At 41.0% G+C, this 24,920-nt stretch overlaps 2 protein-coding genes across 6 annotated transcripts in view; one reads left to right on the top strand and one right to left on the bottom strand.

The window, feature by feature from the left end:
* The window catches only part of LOC144683536 (peptidase inhibitor 16-like), a 697,419-nt gene that overhangs the window by 488,718 nt on the left and 183,781 nt on the right, over positions 1 to 24,920 (top strand). The window lies entirely within an intron of this gene.
* LOC144683537 (protein FAM107B-like) overlaps positions 5,128 to 24,920 on the bottom strand; it is a 153,153-nt gene continuing 133,360 nt past the window's right edge. For all 5 annotated transcript variants that reach the window (XM_078546635.1, XM_078546634.1, XM_078546631.1 and 2 more), the window contains 3 exons: positions 17,982 to 18,141; positions 15,185 to 15,329; positions 5,128 to 6,526 (listed from right to left, as the gene is read on the bottom strand). In XM_078546635.1, coding sequence (XP_078402761.1) covers positions 6,407 to 6,526; positions 15,185 to 15,329; positions 17,982 to 18,141 — 425 coding nt within the window. In that variant the 3' untranslated portion in view covers positions 5,128 to 6,406. The remainder of the gene's footprint in view (positions 6,527 to 15,184; positions 15,330 to 17,981; positions 18,142 to 24,920) is intronic.

Here is a 24,920-nt window from a genome sequence, read left to right as displayed (position 1 = left end):
GCTCCTAGCCTGCCCACCCATGCAAGCATTGCGGAGGCACCAAAGGGCCACCAACCACTCCATACCTTACCACCCACCACCCCACCCCCCACACCCCCGGCACAGACTTCGAGTCCACCACCACTTTATTGGACCATGGAGCAGTTAGACTGCATACGTTGTACAATGTCCTCGCCAGCGCTGGCCATGTAGCAGTCACTGCTGGAGGCATTCACAGCCCCTTGCAATCTCAGCATCCTGGTTTAGACCAGTGTCCCCCATGTCGCAGGTTGACAGGGCTGCCCATGCAGCACACTCTTCTCTGGCCATCTGAGGGGTGACCAGCACTCTCCAGGAAGCATTAAGGAGCGGTCACACAGGGCCAGGAAAGGTGCTAAGTACACCCATGATAACCAGATCTCTCTCTCTCTCTCTCATGCTGCAGGAGGACCACTTCAGGATAATGGATCCTGGTGACCTAGCTGTATGCCTGATGGCTTACAGAGACCATAAAGATGGAGGAGAGAGTGACTGAGGAACCTGGCTGAGCAAAGGCAGGAGTAGCAACCTAATGAAGAAGGAGCAGCAGGGGCACCACACACGCTGCCCAGGATAGACAACGAGCAGTGGCTGGTCGGTGTCTAGCGACACCCAGGGTCTATAGACGCTGCCTGCCATTCCTGCAGATGACCGAGAACCAGTGTCGCTGACGACTGTGCATGTGTAGGGATCTGGTGGCTCACATCTGCCACTTATTGCAGGACTTGGCGCCAAGGCGACATGGGGGGCATCCACTGCCAGTGGCTGTGAAAGTGACCACGGTGCTCAATTTCTGAGCCAGTGGCTCCTTTCAGGGCTCCACAGGTGACCTCTGTGGGATTTCACAATCCGCCACCCACAAATGCATCCATGAGGTCACGGATGCCATCTTCTCCATGGCACACAACTTTGTCCATTTCGCCCGGGACCGGGACAGCCAGAATGCAAAGGTCATTGGATTCGCCCTGATCTCGGGATTCCCACAGGTGCAGGGTGCGATTGACTGCACTCATGTGGAGCTCAGGTCTCCGTCGCTACACTTGGTGGAATTCATCAACCACAAGGGCTTCCACTCACTGAATGTGCAGCTGGTATGCGACCACCAGTCTTCTGCACAGGTTCATATTCTTCTCGCTGATGCTCCAAAAATAGAACCTACCTCTCCACTTCTTCCACAATTTCATCCAAATATTTGCTTACTCTCTTTTTCCAATTCTTTTCCAAATTCATTCATCTTTTCATTCAGTTCAGTAACTGCTCTTATATATTCAGTTGCCTTTGTTTCAGAATCATCTGCAGAATCCTTATACAAGTTTGACAATTTCACAAGGGCATTCAGTTCATTTCGGAATCTTTCTTCCATGTTTGCCGACTGCTCCGTCAACTCTTTCAGTTTACTCGTTACATCCTCAATCTGATTCTCAAAATTTTTCTTGGCCACTTTTAAAATCTGAATCAGCTTTTCCATGCAGCATGTCTCACCCTTTTTGTTCTCCAGATTGCATTGCAGTTCAAAAATTTCATTGTCCTTTTCATGACAAAGTTCCAGTAGTTCATCAGTCTTGGTTTTTAATTCGACATTCAAACAACTGTTCTGACTCATCAGTAATTCCTTTCCCTGTTCAAGGTATTTTCCACAATACATAATAAGGACTTCTGAAGCTTGAAGTTCACCAAGTTTTAATTGAAGATCAATTTTTGTTAAATTTACTTCTTCAAGTTTATCATTTAGATGTTTCAAGTCCTCATTCAAATGTCCTACTTCCTGTGATTGTTCAAGTGTTTTCACCAGTTCTTGTTTTTCATTATCTAACCCATCTTTTGTGCATGAAGGTTGGTTCTCCACACTGATCATTTTTCCTTCATTTCCTTCATTTTTTCCACATGCAGCCTTTGACATTCTTGCCTCTCTGATACTAATTTTTTCAGTCCTGGGCTAATCATTTTTCCACTTCACCCTGTCTAGCCTTACGAGCCTTGGGTTCTATTTACCATGCAATCATGAAACAGTCCAGGATCTTCCTCCTATAAAATCTCCATTTCCCTCACCTCAGCTGACTCTCTTGAAACTCTTGGAGATGCTAATAATTTCAAACCTGCCAAATCATTACCCAGTATAAAATCTACCCCTTCAATAGGTAAACTAGGAACAATTCCCGTTTACTAAGTCACTTTGGAAATTAAGTCTATACAAGGGTACAGATTCCTAAGTCCCATGAATATCCTCTTATTGATACTTTCTCTTTTATCAAGCCATCCAGGGCACAAATTGTATCATTGACTACTATCAATGACTGATTTGCCCAAGTGTCTCTCAAAATATTAATTTGTTTGCTCCATAACCTTCAGTAAACTGACTCACTTCATCAGTATCCAGGGAAGAATCTCTTTGAACATCCTGAGTCATAGCCCCCATTCTAGTAGGTCCTAAGGGAACACTTTGCAATTGTACCATTGCTACCATTTTAACACTCCTTTTCTTTACTGGAACAATTTTTCTTGAAGACTCCTTAGGCGTCCCTATTACTGCCACTGATTTAACTTTAGCTTCCAACAATTCACTTTTACATGCCCCATCTCACGGCAATAAAAGCATACTTGTTCCTTTACATCACCGTTATCCTCCATACTATCATCTTTATTGACTGGAACAACTTCTGCCTTCTCCCTAAAGCCAGAACTTTTTCTATTCCCGCAGACTCCATATGGATTTACAAATAGAGATCTACTGCCTCCTAGCTGCCTATGTGAGATATTGTACCCATCTGCCAGAATCACTGCTTCCCTTATTTTAGAAATCTTGCAGTCTTCCAGGTATGACCCGATGGCTATTGGGATGCTGTTTCAAAATTCTTTGATTATCATTACCTCTCTCACATTCTCAAAATTCTGTTCAAGTTTCAATAATCAAAACCACTGATCCCACAACATTTCTTTCCCTCTGGCAAATTCTACAAATGCTACATTCAGCCTTTTCTTTAAAGTCTGAAATTTTAATTGATGTGCTTTGGGGCAAGCTCATAAGAATTAAGAATTGCATTGTTAACTGTCTGATAATCTGAGGATTGTTTTTCCAAAAAAGCTTTCCCTACCAAAATGCTCTGCAAAATAAGAGCCCATGTGTCCTTTGGCCTCTCTAGCTTTGTGGCCAAATTTTCAAATGAGATAAAATATCTCCATCCTCAGTGAATTTAGGCACACTAGATGAAGATTCTTTGTTATATCAAAGCTTTGAGTGGGATTCGACTTATCATCTGAACTACTAGTTTCTCTTTCACCCTGTAACCTAAGCTTTTTGTTATGCCAGTTCATGTTGTCTGATTTTTTTTCCTCACTTTGAAACTCCCTTTCCTTATTTCTTCCCTCCCTTGCTAACTTCTCTCTCTGGAATTCAAGTTCAAGCCTCCTTCACATTTCTCTTTCTTTTACTTTTGCTTATCTTTTGAGTTCAAGTTTTTGATTTTCTCTCGCTCTTTCTATCTCAAGCTGCTTTACCTCTTTTTCTTTTTTTATTTCAAGCTGCTCCACCTGTAACTGAATTCTAGTCAACTCAAGCTGTGTTCTACCTGGGTCAGGCTTTTCTTCTTCCAATCTCACAAGCTGTGATATTTCCTCAATTATATGTGCTTTTTAGCCCCTGCTTTTAACTATAATTTCAATTTTTCTGCTATTGATATTAATCTAACCTTGGTTAATTGGTGTAAATCATTCAGGAATAACTCTTCCCTCTCCAGTAAAGTCATAGTAACTGACAAAGCCATTCTGCTTTCCAGTATAGTAAAATTCACTGTGAGATCCTGTTGGCCTTAACTTTAGCAAATCCTAGGACCCACCTGTAGGTTCGAAATCCTGAATGAGCCCCAAATTTTGTTACGATCCCAAACCAGACCCTCAAATTTTGTTACAATCTGGTTAGGGACCAGTAACTTTTTATTTAATGTAAATAAATTTTGAAATCCCTGTTACTCACTATGAGAATGAAGTCACAATATTCTATGGTTTCAAACAAACAGAAGAAATTTTACTATACAAGAGTGAACAAAACAAACAGTCAATACTATCTATTTTATACTCTAACATATAGAGTTAACATGAGGTAAACATGAATTAACAGGCAAACTGTGGTCAAACACGCCATACACTGCACATTAAAAGGCAAACACAACCAAGACAGTTTTCCTAAGTTTCTCAGCAAACCACCCAGACATCAGCCACCACTGTTAGTCACAAAAGTTCTTTAAAACTCCATCTTCCACACAAGGAATTTCAGCTCTTCTCCTTCAAAGAGCTAGTCTGATCCCCAGTCAACAGCAGCTCTTTTCCACCCAAGTTCCATGGGTACAATCCTCACCCAAAGGCACACTATTTCAGATCTCTCTCAAATCTGCTCCCAGGTCCAGCCTTCTTGGTCTTCTTTTCTAGCTGAGCTGATCTACTACTGAGACTGCACCCCTTGTGCTGGCCAGGTTACACTCCAGTGCCCAAACACAGGCACAGTGCCAGCTCCTCAGCCATGGTGCTGCCAATAACTGTCCTTCACAGAGCAGCCAACTGCATTTTAGCCTTACTGAGCTGACATTGCCCTCAGGTTTTCTCTGTGCCCCAGCATCCCAGCTGAGCTGCTACCAACAACTGCTCTAGGGCTTTTTTCTGAGCCCTATCTTCTCAGCAGCCTGTAGTAATCCCAGCTCCAGGGCTTCTCTGAGCCCCAGCTGCACAGAGCTAATACTGCTCCCGTGCTTCCCTCAGCCCCAAGTCTTAACAACACAGAGCTACCAATGGCTGCTGAGGCTTTTCTGAGCCCCAGTCCCCTCAGCACCATGGAGCAAATAGCAGCACTCCAGCTGCAAGGAGCTGACCCCCCTTTCCACCTGCTCCCAACTCTCCTTCACGTGGGCTCACCCTGGTCCACTGGTTGTCATTTTCATGCTACAATGCCATGCAGGTGCCCTGCTATCAGGATGGCCAAGCCCTTCAGCTACGGAAACTCTGGACATTGAGCATGTGCAGCCTGCAACCACACCTCCCACATGCTCTGCCCCTGCACCAGAACCCTGAATGCAAAACATAGACTCCCTCACAGAATCAAGAATCAAAATTCCCATGGTGTAATAAATACGTGAGGCTTTAATTTCTTTTAACATAAAAAAGTAGTTAAATTACAATGCAAAGTAAGCAAAACAGATCTAAACATATTCCAAATTAGGTTATCTTGCATATTCAAAGTGCCTGCATGCAGGAGTACAATGATACATTAATCAAACAGGGATCACAACTTTCTGCATAATTATCTCTTGATAAATCACAACTGAAAATGCAGACACACGGGGCTAGTGTGAATAGCCCATGCACATTCCAGATAATATTTATCGACCCAACTGAAATCAAATTGATTGACTTGTCACTAGAAAATCTACAATAAAAAATAACATTGGAGGTGACAAATGTTCTAAGATGAATTAAGTGGAGAAATGAACACTTTCCATTTTGGTCTCAGTGTCAGCATTGGATACACAATGATTAGGTTGGTGTGCAGAAAAGTTAGATGCAAAGTAAAGCTGCTCTGTTTCAACAATGTTCTTTATCCCTAATCTTAGAACCTTCTGCATGAGTATGGCATTTTTTTATTCCTAGCTACGTTGTGGCCTATGGACAAGATTGGCAATTTAGTATTAATTAGTATGGTGCCATTGGGAATGGGATTGAAACTACTCAAACTCATTTCAGAGATTTTTTGAATCTCAATTCTATTACACTGTTGGTTTACCAGCTCTTACCCACAGGTTGTCTTTTATTTAATATAGTACATGATTACAATGTGAGATATTGGAAATAATACTGGAGACAAGATAATAAAACAGCTTATTCTAATTTGTGAAAGGTGCTTTACAATTTTTTTAAAAACTCAAATAGTATTTAATCGAAATTCTAAGTCACTAGTGTTCAGGTAAACTAAAGTTTGGCAAACTACCATCATAAATAGCCATGAAATCATTGTGATGTTAGGACAGGGAACAACATTTAGATTTACTTAATCTTTACCAGTCACATCTGACCATATTAGATTATGACCCTAAAAATTGGTTACAACCCAATTAAAATGATCAGAATAATTACAGGATTGTACTCCTTGTGGTTGAACATACCTATCAGAAAGTCAAGAGTAGCCAAAGTGGTGAAAGCATTGGCAGAAGTGAAGATGTGGCAAAATGATTGCTGTACAATTGTGAGACCAATAGGGTGTTTTCAATGAAAAGTTTGCTGAACACTGACAGAAATCAATCATTTCAATCTTGAAAGCTATATGTTCAACCTTTTTAATCATTACATACACTGGGACAAGTTCTGTCGAGGCACAGCTCATATTGGTAAACACAATAATTCTTGGCTAAGACATCTGGCCATCTTCTGCAGCATCTGCTATCTTTATTCTTCTCAAAGTTTCCTTGACTTTGATGAACTCTGGCACATTCTCCTGTTCTTCCAGTTTTTGCTGTTCCTGTTCATACTTTTGAAAAAAAGTGAAACCATTTTTCATGAGAAATGTTGTTTCATAAGTCCATAAAACTAAATTAGAAGATTGTGGTCAGAGCTTCCCAATCTCAACCCTTACTTCCTTCAGTAATCTAAGATTCATCCCATCTGAATTGCCAACTTTTTAAGTACCTCCTCTATTTTTAATCTATCCAATAACGTACTGTCCCCTCCTTTACAGCTCATTGGCAGCATCCTTTTCTCTAGTGGAGACTGATGCAAAATACTTATTTAGAACCTCAGACATATCCTCTGCTCCACAAAGTATTTCATTCTTGGTTCCCAATTGGCCCCATCCTTCCTTTGATTACCATTTGACTATTTATATATTTAAGTATTAGAAACAAAAGCAAAGTACTGTGGTTGCTGGAAGTCTGAAATTAAAACAATCAATGCTGGAAATACTCAGCAGGTCAGGCAGCATCTGTGGAAAGAAACAGAGTTAATATTTCAGGTCGATGATAAAAGCAAAACATGCAGATGGGGGGGCTGAAGAAAAAATAGATAATGTTGGATCCATGCAACATTCGTATTCTCTTCACAGATGCTGATTGTGCTGTTGTGTGTTTCCAAAGTTTCCTGAGGCAAAATTTTTAGCTCGGCGGTCGGGCGCGCGCCTGACCTGCTCGAGTGTAAAATGACACGCATTGACGTCAGGCGAGCATCCCGACATCAAAGGGCAGTTGTGCGATATTTTGTTGAGCGGGCATGCACCGGAGTCGGCAACTTGCCCGCCGGCAATTAAAAGGCTTGTTAAGGCCATTAAATGATCGATTAAGTTGATTTTTTCACTGCCCGTCCAACCTTACAGTTGGCGGGCAGGCGAAAAGGCCAAGTGGCCTTTGCACTTTTTAGGAAACCTCATCCACAACTGAGATGAGGTTTCCGAAAGCAAGTAAAAATGAAATAAAAATTTTAAAACTTAATTTATAACATCTCCCTGCTCATGTGACAGAGTCACATGAGGGAACATGTTTCATTACATTTTTGTTTTGTTTATTTTTTTTATAACTCTTCATCTCCCGGAGGCAGCTCTGTGCCTCAGGGAGATTATGAAGCATGCAGTTGCACGCATGTGTGAAGGTCACGCTCGCCGGGCTTGCACACCCCCTTCCCACCTCGCCGGCACAGGCAGCACTCAGCGCTGCCGCTCGCGTTTCACACTGGGGGGGCCTTAATTGGCCCGCCAGCGTAAAATAGCCTCCGGCCCCAACCAGGGGGAGGCGGTCGGTTTCCTGACACCCCCACTGAGCCCGCTCGACAAGGGCAAGATTCTGCCCCTGATTTTGTTTCTGTTGCATGTACTTTGTCAGTTTTATTGAATTGTGAAAGATACATTGTTGGACCTCCTTTGTTTCTGGTCAAACTGCAAATTGTTTATTGCAGGGAGCACACACCTTCTGAGGCTGTGAGAGAGCGTGTGAAAGAGAGTAAGTGAGAGACAGAGACAGGGTGAGAAATGGAAAAAGAGATGTAGATTGATCCATAGGCTTCGAATTAAGTTATTGTCAAGCAAGTATATCTCAGTTTTACCTGAATTTTAGGACAAGGTGGCATTATTTTCCACCTTATTTATTTTCCACATTCAAGGACAATAATTATGTGATGAATATCACCATGAATCTGGTGTTTGTCTTTAATATTGCTTGTCTACCTTAGACATTTTCATCCTGTAGTTTATAGCCTGAGTTACTGTCTGAGTTCCCTCTACCAAAGTCTACAGCACCACAGGACCCAGAAATATCAGCACATGACTTGCAAATAAATCAGCAAATACACCAGTTTATGTTCAACACCTGGACAAGTAACAAATTGAGATATTGCAGAAACAAATAATACGTCATTTTGTAGAATGTGAGGCTGATTAATAGGAATAATTTTGGTGCTAAGCTCAAAAACAAAGCAGTAACTTGATAGGATACTTTTAAAATCTCACTTCATCTTTTACATTACTTTCAGTTGCTAAAATAAGGCATTGTTGATACTCACTTACCACAGGAAAAACACTTTGCTTTATTGGTAGTGTGTGGTGTGCTACTTCAGTCATCATATTTTGAGTAAACGGTTAACTAACAATACCCCCAACAAAGCGTATTTGTGTTGAGTTATCAGGTGTTTTTAACTGAGAAAATATCCCAAGGAAATCCAGACATGGAGTCGGAAGAGAGCTGTAGGAGGTTACAGTTAAAAGGAGGGTTGATGCTGTGGTGGAATTTAAATGCAAGAATACAAACTTTAAAATTTGAGGCTTTCAGGTGAACTTTAAGCCAATGTAGGTTATTAAGGGTAGGGGTTTTGATAAGTAAGGCATGTTTTAGGACAGGATACAGGCAGTAGAGTTTTGTATAAGATGGTATTTATGGAGGATGGGAAGTTGGCCAGGAGAGCTTTCAAGTTATGTATCTGGACGTAACAAGGACATTTGACAATTTCAGGCTACGGTAAGGGTGCAGGCAGGTGATGTTATGGTTGTGGAAGTAAACTGCATTAGTGATCAAGGAATATTGAAATAGAAGCTCATTTCAATGTTAAATGAGTTGCTGAGAATGCAAACAGTCTGGATCAGCCAGAGAGGAGAATGGAGCTGGTGGAAAGGACACAGCAGGGGCTAAAGATCCTGGCTTCAGACTTTTAGTCTTCCTAATGTTTTGCTGGAAGAAATTGCAGCTCATCAAAGACTGGCTGGTGTGCAAGCAGCCTTACATATAGATTTAGGGAGGTAGAGTTGGGGGTCATCAAAGTACATGTGCAAGCCAATTCATGCCTGTGGATGATTTTTACAAAGGGCAGCATGTAGTTGAGGAAGAGGAGGCAGTCAAGAATGGAACTTTTATGATTCCTGAGAGATGGTAAGGGGTTGAGAAGAAAAGCTATTGCTATAATTGGAAAGAGGTCGAGGGTGGCTAGTACAGTAGCTCAAAACATTTCAATCAGGAACAGAATGATCAAGTTTCTGAATATCAAAATCTGAGTGCATTATCACTAAAGTAGGAAAGGAATTTTTCACATACCTGTCATCTAAATTTAAATAGATGAAGAATTAGCCAACCCATTTTTGTCCTTAACACAGATTCCTTCAGTGATTTAAAAAAATAATGTATTTCAACCTATAGAGAGATACATCTTGGTGTCTAATTTGTTCGTTAAGAATTCTCATCTAGGACTCATGACTTGTGGGTTTACATCAAAACTTGTGTCAAATCCTGCTTTTCTCTGAGGAAGCACATCTGAAATTAGGATATATTTCCTCATACAAAACCTAAGAAGAATTCAAAATACATGGAGAATTCTGAGGCAAATTCTGAGGTGCAGGAATCCGCCAAGGCAGTGGCATTTTTAATGTTAATCATTTTTCTGTTTTGAAAACCAGGGAGGGTGATGATTCCTTGGAGGAATGCAGCAAGAATCAAACCCCTGGGACCACAGGAGGTTTCACTGCACACAGGAGAAAATGAGTAGAAATGCAGTCGTCATAGGGGATTCAATAATTAAGGGCATAAACAGATGTTTCTTTAGCCACTAATGTGATTCCCCAATGGAATGTTGGCTCCCGGATACCAGCGTAAAGGATGTCAACAAGTGGTTGCAGGATATTCTGTAAGGGAACAGCCAGAAGTAGTGATGCGTGTTGGAACCAATGACATAGCTGGAAAAAGTACTGAAGTCCTTCAGCCAGAATTTGAGGAGTACGGAAAACGCTATAAAAAACAAGACCTCAAAAGTAGTCATCTCATGATTTCTCCCAATGCCACGTGCTAATGAGAATTACGCGAATGAGTTCAAAGAGTGTACAGGGCTCAGACATTGTAAATTATGACAGTACAAATGGCTCGTTACCAAAATCTCAACCTTGACATTAAATCACAGCCTTTCATATCTGACACCTTAACTGAAAGCTGAAAACGATTGCTTCCTTGTCTTATTGTCACTAACAAGGCTCATTTCAGGGTTAATGCTTTGACTTTTACAAAGATACTATTAACCTCTTCCAAGGTATCATGAACAAAAAAAAATTAAACTATCGGTGGTATTTAATGGAGGCAACGGGGGTCTTGCGCACCAGCTGGAGAATTGGCAAGAGCCCCGCATTGCCTCCTTTAGTGAAAGTCTGCCGCATTAAATGCCAGTCAGGTACTTAACTGGGTAGCAGCAGGCCTTCCCTGTGATATCGAAACCCTGGGGTCAGAGGTCCTGCTTGCTAGAAACTGCCAGCCAATCAGATGTCAGAAGCTCTTCATTGATTGACAATGCCACCAGGAAGGTTGTGGCTGCTGCCAGTACTACATCCACCTGAGGCCAAGGATTGCCATAGACCCAGGCACAGGTGAATTATGGTGGAAGAGGATCGCTGGGTGGGGTCATGGGGGAGGGATGGGGAGGGCATTGGGCAGCAAATGCAGGGGGTGGCTCTCAGTAGCACCCTCCTTCCCGATGCTGGGTCCCTTCATCAGGCACTTGAGTATCTTTGAACATGGGAACCCCTCCAGATACCCATAATCAAACACAACAGGGTTTGCTTTTCGGGCTTCCTGTCCGGCAAGACCCCACCCACTGCTGGATGAATACCAACTTGCCCATGTCTTCCAGATGGTAATCTGATAAACATTTTAATAAAGCCCATTGTAAGCTAAGCAGCTGAATTATTTTAAATGCAATACAGGAATGACCAGAATACAGCTTTCAGGGAAATTCAATCTATTCCCTGTTACTTCTAGTATAAATAAATCCAGTCTAAATAAATTATGCAAACTTAGACCCTTAAGGCCAAACTTCATTTTACAAGTCCATCTTCATCAAGTTGATTGGCTCTAACTTTAAGAGGGGAATTCTCTGCTTCCCTGACTGATTGAAATTCCAAATCTCTGCCAACTCCCTACTTTTCCAATTCATCAGGAAGCCAAAAACTTAATGTCTGACCCTTCTACAGCTTGGTCAGGAAGTGGATACCTGAACAGCCAATCAAAACTACCACTGTTCTCCTGGATGTGAGTCTCCTGGAACCTCCACCATCTGTTCAGTGATGCCACCTCCCATGAGACTCAAGTGAATGAATTGAATTCCAACAACATGTGAACTCCTGTAGTATGCAAGAATCACAACTCTGCCAAACACTGTCTAGTCCTGAGTATTGGACTGATTTCTGGATAACTTGCGCTTTGTACGCTTTTGCCTCTTCTATGCAGAACTTAATTTAAAACAACATTGTACATAAGGTAACCTACAATTCCTCCAGTGCCAAAAGGTGCAAGGTCTTGGAATATGATAAACTATACAGTTCGTGGATCTGACTAGTTAGTTGGGAGAATGTAACATTGCATTAACATGACATTTATCCTTCTGGGAGCTTTTAGCTCAAGGTCAAAGTATTTCCAGCACTTTCTGATTTTATTTTAAAATGTACTTGTACATATTAAGTATTAGAGCAATTTTTAAATTACTTTCATCTGAGAACACTCAAAAATATCCTTTGAACTTTTTTGCAAAACTCATGCAAGTCTTGGGGTAAAAGAACAAAGTGCAAAAGGGGAAAAGTTCATTCAATCCATCCAGTCCTTTCCTTTAAGTCATATATTCTACTTCATCTGCTTTCACAATTTCAATTACAAAAGCAGAAAAACAGTGAAAATTCCATTAATTCAGTATGGCCCTTATAGGCTTCTGGATGCTGATCAAAATTGTTCCCTTGTGGCATTGCTCAGAAAAAGAAAAGTATGCGTGCACAGTGTATGTGCGATGCAACTTCCCCCCTGCTTGTCCATCAATATTTGCATATCTTAGGATCTTCCACTGCCCATCTCCCTCTCTCCTATTTTGACTGCTTGTCTCATACTCTCCACTTCTTTGCATCCTCCACATGCTATTTTATTTTTCTTTCCATTTTTGGCTAGCTGTTTCTCCTGCCATGGTACAAGACTATTTGCTTATCATTCCTGCATTTGAATGCCTCCGAATCAATCCCCCTCTGTGTAGGTTTTTCCTCCTCATCCATGTGTCTCGCAGCTGTAATACCATGTATTTTATCCATCATGGTGCACCAGTTCACAGATTCATCATTCTTCCATTTTTTCCCTAATTTTAATTACTTTGGCCCTCTTTCTTCTTGCTTTCTATTGTCCTGTAAATCCACTTCTCTTATGACTTGAAATTAAGTTTTGACCACCATATGGAGAGGCTAATATATTTGCATGAATGTTTTTGACCCTGATTTCATGCCTTCGTTAAAAAGCAGCAAAAATTTCACATAGGTACATCAGCTAATATTCAAAGAGCCTAATTTCATGGCAGTAATGTTCATGTTTCCCACCCCAAAGCTGCATTCGGTTTTGAAAGGGTGGGGCAGGGATGTGTGGGTTTGGCTAAGGAAAGAAGCTGAACAGCTGCACTTGGGGCAGGAGGGAGAGGAGATTTGAGTCAGGCAGACAGGAACATGCTTGGGCCTGGCCAGGTGGGAGAAAATTATCAAAGGAATGCTAAAACCAATTGAAAACAAAGAATGCTAAAAAAACAAATTATTTAAATGGGGAGGTGGGTCTCAGGATCTTATGGTGGCTACATGGTCACATGGCATGGATTTAGTGAGCAATGTTGAAGGCACACGAGAAACATACAACAATACAGACAGAGAACTCTTACAAGAAATATCTTGTAGACCAGTCATGTCAAATATGTTAGACACTAGGCATGCATGACTAATTGGGAACCCACATGTGGTTAATTGTATCGTTGATTAATAAATAAAAATGAGTAACAGACACACCTTCATTGAACATGTTGGGCTTGATTTTCATGGAGGAGCAGAAGATCAAGTTGGGAAACTTACTAACCTGACAGACTCGTCTCCTTTAAGAGGACCCAAAGCCATACTTTTATTCCGAGGGGGCATGGGTGGGATGGAACCGGGCCCCCCACCTCCAGAGGCAGTCCAAATATGGCAACAGAGACAGGCAGACGACCAGATTGGCAGGCTACAAACCCCTCATCCATTTACTGGGAGATTGGTCCAGTTTCCATGATGAATGTCAGGCCCTCAAACCCTCACCTCCCCTATGCCCCATCCTTGCCCCCTCCAGCCAAACATTCATAATGGGCTCAGTTGTCATAGCAAATCATTCCAGCTCACAGACAATGGAGCCAATTGAAATTGCAAAAACAGATGTCTAAGTTTTTTCTAAGCTACACCAGACGGCCTGTCTAACAGACAGCTGCTGATGTTTATTTTCCACTTTTAAAGGGCTCTGGGCAAATAAATCACTTCAGATTATTGCAATGGAGATCCCAAACAGTGCTTTCTTCAGTTTTGAATACGTAAGAGCTCTTTTCCAAATGGGAACCCTTACAATTGTAATGGTCAACTTACCTTTGCAGGACAGAGCGCTATAATCAATCACTGCAGTGAAAACATATCTACCTTATAGTATAGCATCTAACTTTTGAAACTGAAAAGACAGATTTTTTTGTGTACTTCAAAGCCTGTCAATGAAGGAATTCCAGGAGCAGGTGACTGTTTTGTTTCGGTTCCCCATTTAGGACTGGAGTTCCCCTGTGATTCATGGCTCCTCTAAGAGGCTGTGAATCACGTATACTTACCAAAAGGGCCTAGCTCAATAAAAATTTCAGGGGATGTTAAATGCCCACCCTCGCAATGGAGCTCTCCACAAGCGTGAGCGCTCTATGTGGGCTGGCTAACCACACCCTTATTCCATACCAGCGAAAATAGCCAGAAACAAGAATGGGGTGGGAATCCCAGAATCACGTCCCACCCGCCATTTTTAAAGGGCTCCCACGTCTGCCCGAATTGGCAAAAATCCAGGCCTTTATCTCAATTGTCATATTTGCATGACATAGGAATGTAAAGGTAGAGTTTTGGCTTTGAGCAAAATCAGGAATGGGTACTTGAAATTGTGCTGGTGAGGTTATGCTTCAAGTTTCCATTCAAAATAATTTACATAACAGCAAATATAAAATTTAATTATGCACACTGTGGTAAATTAAAGATTGTTTGATATGTAAAAGACTTTTATAACCTACCTACTAGTGCCTTTGCACCAATGAAAGTGAGCACAGTTTGAGGAGTCTTCCTAAACCAGCACAATTGGTGGATCTTGTAATTTTGACCAGTCAAGTGGATGGAGCCTAATTCAGATGATTGATTTTTGAAGTAACATGAAAGACTGTAGAAAACATGATGTAAGTGATTTTGGACAAAACTCAGGTTTAAAATTCCACAATCTTTTGTGCTGATCCAGCTGATTCCACCTGGATTGCAGTGAAATAATGAATGGAAGCAAGAGGAATCTTGACCCTGTGTACCTTAACGTTATTATGCATTTGTTGGTAGAATGGTAAGCAGAGAATGTGTGTTTTGTTTTGATTGTTGTTACTGCATTGGTTAGTGAGTGGTGGGTTGATGTTAGTTAATTGGGTTTACACATGTGAAGTACATTTATCTGTTTTGCCTGAGTGCACACAAGATGTTTTCTACCAAAGTTCGTGCATATGCTTAAAACTGTGTCATCACAGCCGCATTATTGGCTGTCAGCGATTTCTATTGGGCAACACTTGTAGAAACTGTGGTAGTTGATGCTGGATTAATATCAGATTTTGAGAAATGGTGCAAAGTGTCAAAGCACACCTGTTGAAGTTTCTGGTATCTTTTCTTAAGCTCCTCTTCAAAATCAGTTTTTGGTTGTTCGGCTTTTTCCTGCTCTCTTAATAAGTCATGTTTTCTTTGTTCCATCACCTGTTGAAGTTCAGGCTTATTCTGTAACACAAAACCTCTAAGAGAAGGAAAAGGATGAGATTGTCTAATTCTGGACTTTCTTTTACAGTTTTTTCTATGTCAATGGTCCCTTAAAGGTCTAAATTGAAGTTGTTAATTCAAACTTAAGTTACAAATTAAAGCTGTTTTGTTGAGAAGGACATTTAACTGGTAAGCATTAATATAGAATGAATACATATTTCATGCTCGTCTAGCAGCACAGTGCATTAATAAAGCTCTTGCATATTATAAGTTTATTTTATTCCTCATAGATGATTCACTAAAACAAAAGAGGAGCTGCACCCAGTTGTACCAGATGATCGTTTAGATAAGCACTGTTGTCATGCAATTAATCACCACATTCCACCACTGTCATTATGTTTCCAAGGAGTACTTTTACCGCAATTCAATTTTTATGCTTGATTAGCAACTCCATTTTGCAAGAATTATATTATTTATATAGATCAGTGGTGACCAATGACCCTTTTGGCAGGGAATATAAATGCCTAAGCAAACTGTCATGTTGCCATGGCAATGGGTCCTTCCTGTGGAATTGCACCAGCAACCTTAAATCTTTATCTAGCTGCATTCTTCAGTGGTTGCTTGCATTTAAACCTTTACATGCATAGCAGACTTTTAAAAGCCACCTAAAACTTTGTACAAAAAAATCCAAACAGATGGCTCACCAGGCTGTTCTGCAAAAGTTTGCTGCTCGGAGCTGTCTAAAGTACAGTGATAATTACAGATTTGTGGTCATCTTTTTTCAATTCCTGAATTTAGTTGGAGTTTAATATTGCAACAACTAACATTTACATCAGAGGCTCTATCATTGGTTGCTTAAGCCCTAAACTCTCAAATATCCTCTCTACACTGTTCTGAGATGGTCCTTCTATCTGTGGACACTGGACGTTGTATTTGGTTAGTAGACAGACTGTAGTCATATCCTGGTATCTGTTTAATACTTGTCTATTAATACTACATCTAAACAGGCTACAGAGTAGGCATGTTGCTCCTAGGCATGATGTTCCAGCCTCTCTCTCTCTTGAGTCTAACACATGATTGAGGTCAGTGGTATATTATCTATGTCCTGCATTAGCATATCCCATCTGTTAACCCTTTATATGACATAAACCTCTCTAGCTCTCTAACTCATTTTCCTCTTTTAAGACACTGCTTAAAACCTACCTCTTTGAACACGTGAGCTAATATCTCCTTATATGGCTTGATGTCATATTTTGTTTTATATACTCCAGTGAAGTGCCTTGGGATGTTTATTATGTTAAAGGTGCTACAAAAATATAATTTGTTATTGCTATTCTTATATTTTGTCACATTCTTCATTTGTATCAACTACACCCCCCAATTTGGTATCACCTGCAAATTTAGAAATTGTATTTCTGATTCTGGAATCCGAATTGTCAATATGAGTTGTAAACAATAGTGTCCCAACAGTGGACTCCCCATGCTTTAGTCCTTAGTCCTTGGCCTTAGTCATGAATTGACTATGTGGTAACTTACTCAAGGCCTTTTGATAATCCAATTATATTACATCTACTGCGTTACCCTTACTGACTTTTTCTGCTACTTCTTCAAAGAATTCAATACAGTTGGTCAAGCAAGACCTTTCCTTTTGAAATCTGTGCTGACGACTCTTTATTATATTTCCAATTTTAGGATGTTTTTCTATTGTATCTTTTGAGTAAAGATTCTATTATCTTTCCTACCACTGACCTTAGCTAATTGATCTTTTGTTCCCTTTATTTGTTCTATCTTCCCTTTAAATATAGAATTAGGATTGGCTGTCCATCTGTCCTCTTGCACTATTCTTTTTCTCTGATGAATTGTTATATATCAGTGACAGTGCCTCTGATGTTTCTTCCCTATCTTATTTTAATATGTGTGAATGCTTTCCATCCAGACCAGGGCTTTTATCCCCTTCTAAGTTTGATTAGTTTATCCATTACCTTCCTCCTTTCTATCTTAACTGTCTTTATAACTCTTTTTGTTTATTTCTTCTAATATCATGTCCACCATGTTAGTCTCCCTTATGGGCAGGTGCTCAGCGGTGAGGGGGGAGTGGGGGTAGTCGGGGACAGGGTGGACAGGTAACAGGTGAGGGGTAGTCAGGGAGTGGGAGGTGTAGTCGGGAGGGGGGTGAGGATGGTAGTCGGGGAGTCCTGTGGGGAGTTGGTGGGATCAGTAGCATAGTTACCCAGGAATTAGGACAGCTTTAAATCCTTCTAAATTTTGCTGGGCAACTATTCTGACAAGTGAGTCGGAACCTTCTGGAGCCTCCGACTTTAACTCAGAGTTTCGGAGGGTTCCAGATGCCGGGGAATTGCCCAACAGAAGTTGGAACTTCCCAGGCAATTCCCATGGAATCTTTCTGTTGGGATTTAGGGGGTTTCCCCAGCACATCTTCCGGGGTATGACTCTCAGAGACCGGAAGTCTGGGCCAAGGTTGCATTAAGTCTGATTCAATCTGTAACAGTGACCAGAAAAGGAGATGAAATCAATGGTAATGGTGTGGAATTTGTGGCAGGGGCCAATTGACACTGCCAGCTCTGATCATCTTGACGCTTAACTGGAAAAAATCTTCAGAGCAAAAGTAAAGTTTACAACTTCGAAAAGGAGATTCATTTTGAAAATCATTCTGTATGCTGCAACTCACCTCTTGTGGATTAACACTAATTCACGATGGAGATCTCGATAACTCTTAGAATCTTTCACAGGATTATTCAATTTTTTGGGCCTAATGAGCTCAGTATTGCCATCTAGCTGGGTTTCATCAGCTTTCTTTAACACCTCCTTATTACCAGCCCAGGCATATCCTGCAGTAGAAAATCAGTTTTATTCAGACATAAAAAAGCATTTACTATTGAACATTGGCTGTTATATATTTCAATAAAATCATTAAATATGAAGGAAGTCTTAACATGAGACTGTTACAGTTTTTGTATAAAATTTATTTTATCACATTTAGTTTGAGTGGACCAATAAATATTGTTACGATCAGATGAGGAGGGTACAAGTGGCTCCCATTTTTTCCCTCTCCTTGTTTGACCTCAAAAGGTTTTTTGATTGAAAGGGATATACTTGCCAATTAAATGATTATTTAACTGTTCACATGCTGTGGTCATAAAAGAGCCAATTGGACAGGTTTCTTGAGCTTAACAAAGAAAGAGGTCAGCTTCATTATACTTAAACCGAACTAAGTAAAATAATAAAATACGCTCTGACTTTAACACACACACAAACATACTCTCGAAGTTCACACAGACACACAATTTCAGATTGCAGAGTGGGGAAAAATAGGTTGGCCAAGTTACAGACCATAAAAAGGTGAAAAGGAATATGCAGTTTGTAGTTCGGTGACTCGGCTGGTTTATAACTTTTCTTCGATGATCCCGATGTTTCTGATTTAAAGTTGTAGCCAGCTGATTTGGCTGTTCTTCTGGAGACAACTGAGCTGAGCTGAATTTCTCTTAAGAAGTCCCTGTTTGCAGCAGGAGCATCTTGGATGCTCAACAGTCAGCAAACACAGCTCAAAGCTTGCCAGGTGGGTTGGAGAGAGAGGGAGGCAGGAGCCCAACTTGGGTCTTCTCTCTAAGCTGCTTGTCTTGAGTTCTGCTGAGAAAACATGCACTTATAACATACGAAGGATTAGCTTGCTAAGTGACCTTCCTTCTCCAACTGCCAGGAGGATCTAAATAAAGCCATTGTCCGTGTATTCCAAGGGTCACTTGATTAGCTCATGTCTGAAAAGCTATCTTAGCCAGGGTCCCATTGTTCAAGTGATTAGTGTTAATGGCTGACGTCCAATAGTTGAATACTGCAGGTGACTGCCATTGATGCCTTCCTAATGAGATAGGAGCTGTGATTCCTTCACACTCCCCTGAAGTCATTGTCCTGCATGGGGTTTTGCAGACTGTCTCCATACCAATGAACTGGAATGTGGAATGCACAGTAATGCAAATCGGGGTAGCCATCTTCAGCTGTGATCTCAAGCCACCTTTAGTCTGTGTTTTTTTTAAAAAGTCTGTTTTAAAAAGTTCAATTCAATTTGAACTGGATATAAGTTTGTTTGGGCTGTTTTCGAAGAGCTTGAGATTTTTGGAGGTATACTTCTGGTACGACCCCAAACTAGGGATGATATTTTTGGTTATCTCATAGCTTGACAGAATCTTCCTGGAAAATAGGAAATAAACCTCATGGGTCTTTCCTGTTAATTTGCTTTGCAGTAGCAGGGTCCAGTCCTCCACTGGCCACTTCGCTGTTTTGCAACCTTTTCAAATATGAGATGAAAAATGCTTCACTCATCAAACCTTGGTATAAATTGGGAGAACTTTAATAGCTCAGCACTTGGTTCTGAGCTAGGGACAGTTCCCTCACTAGCAGTGCGTTCACTAGGTACAGTGAATCTTTCCCTACTCAGTCCAGCTGCCTTAATTCCCATTTTTGTTTCTCTCTCTGGAAAGCTTGGGCTTTCTCCCTTTCCTCTTTTTGAATTCTCTTTCTACTTTTTCCCTTCTCTCTTTTCTCTCTCTCTCTTTCTTCTCTTTTCTCTCTCTCTCTTTCCCTTTCTTGGAATTCTAGCTATAGTCTCTACTGTCCCAGATGTATCCTTGCTAATGTAAGCCTATCTGTTTCAGATTCTACACCTTACTCCATTTTATTCAAGTTCAATTTCAAATTCTTTGGCCACAATTTTTAGGATTTTGGAGTTCTTAGTTTTTTGTGTGGAGTTTTATATTTAAATACCTAGCTATTGTTAATAATATGTTAATTATATTGTTAAGTTACACAGGTGAAGGGCATTGTTTAATTAAGTACTCTAAGTGCATATAAGTAGAGGACAGCTGGGATACTGGTCGTGTGTGAGAAGAGCTAACAGACTGAGCAAAGTCAATAAGCTCTCTCAATAAGGAAAAGCTCTGTGTCTTAGTTTTCACTTCACCAATCTGCTTAGATCCTGTTAACAGTTGTGTTCCTTATCTCTTCTTAGGATAGGGCTTTTAAAATGTCCCAAATTAACTCAGTCTGTTCTAGGAAGGCATTGGCTTTGAATGTGCACATTTTTTAGTACTCTAGCACTGCAAACCACAAGAAAACCTGGACTGAAGTTTTTAAATTACATCTCGCTTCCAATTTCTCATTGTCTGGGGTTTGATCCTGGACTAGCCCCCAAATTTCTGGTATGATAAGGTGAGGAGGGGTTGAATGACTCCCCACTTTTCCCTCTCCTCATTTGACTGCAACAGGTTTTTTGTTTGAAAATTTGCCAATTCAATGAAGACCTAACTGTTCATGTGCTGTGATCATGAAAGAATCAATTGGACAGGTTTTCTTGAGTTTAACAAAAAAAGAGGTTAGCTTTATTGTATTTAAACTGATCTAAGCAAAATAATAAGATATGCCCCGACTTTCACACACACACACAAAGTTCACACACACGTGAGGAAGGATAGACTGGCAAAATTAATGTGCATTAAAAAAATGAATATACAGTTTGTAGTTTGGTGACTCAGCTAACTTCAGACTTTACTTTGCTGGTTCCGATGTTTCTGATTTAAAGGTGTAGCTGGCTGATTTGGTTGTTCTCCTGGAAAAGGTTGTGCTGAGCTGAATTTCTTGTAAGGAGTCTCTGTTTGCAGCAGGGTCATCCTGGATGCTCACGGTAAGCAAACAGGGCTCAAAGCTTGCCACGTGAGTTGGAGAGAGAGGGAGGCAGAAAGGGCCCAACTTGGGTCTTCCCTCTAAGCTGCTTGTCCGGAGTACTGCTGAGTTTAGCTTGCCATGTGACCTTCCCTTTCCATCTGCAAGGGGCATCCAAATAAAGTCAATGTCTGTGTATTCTAAGGGTCACTTGATTAGCTCATGTCTGGAAAGTTATCTTAGTCAGGGTCCCATTGTCCAAATGATTAGTGTTAATGGTCCATCTCCAATAATTGAATACCTCAGGTGATTGCCAAAGATACCTTGCTAATGAGACAGGAGATGTGAGTCCATCACACTCCCCTGAAGTCATTGTCCTTGATGGATTTTGCAGACAAACTGTCTACATTCCAATGAATTAGAATGTATAGTAATTCAAACTGGGGTAGCCATCATTGACTGTGATCTCAAGTCACCCTTAGTCTGTGTTTTTAAAAAAGTCTGTTTTTAGAAGTTCAAGTGAGGTTTCCAGCCAGTGGATTAAAAATCATTTTTTGACATTAAGCATGTCCTCATGACAATATTAAAAATGAAAATTCCTTTACTGATTTAGTGTTACAGAAGGAATTAAATAAAAATTAAACATTATCTAACCAATAGCTCCTGAAGGGGCATTCTTAGGAGAAGATTTTGAGCAAATTGACAAACACACAAAGAAAAATGCATCACTTAAAGAAAGAAGAATGAATTTATATTGCCTTTACGCCCTCAGACAATTAATTACTTTTGAAGGGCAGCCACTGTTATGTAGTCAAAACAGCCCACTAATTCATGAAAAGCCCCCAACATACAATAAATGAAACCTGTTAATAATCTTTCTGATGGTGGTAGCTGGAGGATAAATAATGGTCAGGGCACCAGGAGATCAACCCTGCTCTTCTTCAAACAGTGGCAGAGAATCTCTTCTTTCCACCTGAACAAGCATAAGGGGCCTCAAAACATTTCAAAAGATATCACATCACTATGCTGACTGCATTGAAGACTCACCCTAGGATATGTACTCAATTCACTATAATTGTCTTTACCAGTACTGTCATAATGAAAAAATAACTTTCAACCCACGCAAAGAAGGATTGAAATATGGAAAGCAAAGAAACTGCAGATGCTGGAAATCTGAAGCAGTGCTTGAATGTTCTAGATATGCTTAGCAATATTAGGCAATGTCTGTAGAAGGAACAGACAAGTTAATATTTCAGGTGTGAACTCTTTGATATTGCCAATGATTGGCATTTAAGAATAGCCAGAACATAGGAGAGACAGGGAAAACAACTCACACACACACACTCTCACATACATACACACAAAGAGAAAGACAATAAGACTTATAAATTACTTAAGTGGTGAACAGGAAATAGTTAGATTGTATAAATGATATTAGCAAAGGAAATAGCAAGTATTATGAGAGAAATAAAATAGATACACAAGACCCAGCATATGTATGGGGGTTCAACTGGACTGTGAAACATCTGTTTTGTTTAGGTGCTACGTGCCACCTAACACTAGAAAATGGGCTCTGAGATGCACGCACATATTTTGTTGAATATGTTCAGGACTGAGATCAATAGATTTTTAATTTCTCAGGGAATCAAGGGAAATGGGGGGTGGGCAGGAAAGTGGAGTTGAGATAGAAGATCAGCCATGATTGTATTGAATGGTGGTGCAGGCTCGACAAGCCGTATGGTCTACTCCTGCTCTTGTTTCTTATGTTCTTATAGGAATTACACAGGATGGCAGCTTGGTGAAGGGTTTTATGTGCATGCTAACGACCGCCAGAAGCATGCAGAGCAGATAGATCATGACACAAATTAGTGTGCAACACTGGTTTGATGAGACAACTGTCGTTTTTCAATTGCTCACTCCACCCAACACCCTGTCTTATCCTCGCACAGTTGAACGTGACTTTAAATGGAATGAAGGACCTCCAGGAGCATTATTTAAAGGGATCATGAACTACTTAACGAGTTAGTTGCTAAATTATTTCTTTTGGCTGCATTGCAATTGTATCTGTTTGTGGAACTTTTCTATACTTGCCTAAATTTAAATTGTTTACAAGAAGTGATCTGGCTAGTATTGAATTATTTTTCTGTTCATTTAAAGAAGTTCATGCTAAAAAAAGTTGCTCATGGGTGGTATGGCAGGGTTTCCTCTGGGAATTGAGTATGACTAGGAAAATGAGGTTCCACAGAGTAGAACAAGCTGCTAGAAGAGCAAGGAGGAGAAGGGAAGGAGGGCTCTCAGCATGAGGCAATGGGCCCGACTCTCCACACCCTCCCACCACCACAATCTTCTGGTCCTGCTGCAAGTCAATGGACTTCTGGCTGGGACACCGCCTCGCCCGCGGCAGGTCCCCACCCACGATGGGGCTGGAAAATCCCAGCCAATATCTGCCAACTGTCTTTTGGAAGCAATTTTCTTAACTCAATTTCAGCAAGGACCAAAGCTAGAGACATCTTCAGTTCAGAAAATAGGTTGTGCCTAAATTATTCCAATTGCTGCAGGTACATTGCAACCTTAAAGTAGGAGAAGGACTGCATTGCTTGTGACTGTCGAGGTGACTGTGGATTTTAACTTATATGCATCTTGTTCCTTCCTGGCTGCTGCTGGAGATATAAGCAACATCTCATAGTGTGCTGTTGCATAAGAGACATCACTGAGACTCTCTTTGTATAGAAAAGCTGTTTAATCTTATTATCCTCTTGACAGAAACAAGCAGGCAGAGTGAGAACAGAGGTTTACACAAGCTTCAGGCTTCCCAAGGGTGCCATTGACTGCATGTGCATTGTCTTGTGTGTACTTTGTGTGAATTCAGCCATTTTCATGAACCAAAAGACATTCTGTTCCTTCAATGTACATCTGGTGCACTACCACAGCCAGTGCACCATGTGGATGATGTAGATGAATGCCATCATCCTGGCAGCACTCATGATTCCTTCATTCTGCTGCAGTCCCATGTACCACCTGTATATGAGTCACCATGACAAGTCAAAGGCTGGTGTTATGTTTTGACTATGGGTCATTTTGCACACTTCTCTGTTGGCAGGTGAGTCAATTACAATATACCGTAGACGCAGAGACCAATATGAAATGAAGCACATACTATTTATTTACACAAACAACAGAACACTGACATGATGTGTGCTTCACCAACCAGACCCTACTCGAGACTAACATTAACATGGCAGCCCGTGCTACACAGCTGTTGGGTCTTACAGTCACGTGATCAATCTGCTCACAGTCTCTTAAAGGTGTATTAGCCCTCAGTTTACCACAGCTGGCTAATGGGAACAAGGATCATCCACTCATGACATTGGCCATCGCTTTGGTCCAGAATTCGCACAGAGGTGCACAGCAGGTCTACAATGAGAGTCATACTGTCACAAGGACCTTAGAAGAACCATTCTGAAACCCTGCAGCACTCAGCAGAGTAGGTTGAAAAATTTGTGGTAGTAAGCTGCATGCTTCGCCATGTGGCATAATCTCTGAGTTGGTGGCTGCGAGTGGAAAATCAAGTGATAGTGTCTCTTCATCTGCATTGTCTTCTGCTTCCTCTGGCGAGATTCCAGTTCTTGGTATGTGAAATGAAAAAGGGATAAGGGTTGGATTGGGATGAGGAGAGAGGGGAAGGTAAGAAATGTATAATTATACCATCTCCAGCTTGTGAGTCAGAAGAGAATGTGGCATGAGAGAGAGAAGTGAGAACAAGGATTGGGTATGTAGATACCTTCCATGTTCTTGAAGTAACACTCCTGGCACTGATCTCTGCCGATACCCCTTCTCTCTGCATCTTGAGCATGTGTTTGAAGGACCTCCTAACTCCTACTGGTACAGGATGTCTCCTCCTTCTCTCCATGTCATGCACCGTGGCCTCCAGTGCATTGGCAGAAAACCTTGGTGC

Source organism: Cetorhinus maximus, chromosome 8 (assembly GCF_964194155.1).
Source record: "Cetorhinus maximus chromosome 8, sCetMax3.hap1.1, whole genome shotgun sequence".
Classification (NCBI taxonomy): Eukaryota; Metazoa; Chordata; class Chondrichthyes; order Lamniformes; family Cetorhinidae; genus Cetorhinus; species Cetorhinus maximus.
Note: the sequence above shows the minus strand (reverse complement) of the source record. Positions and strands in the feature narration are given on the sequence as shown.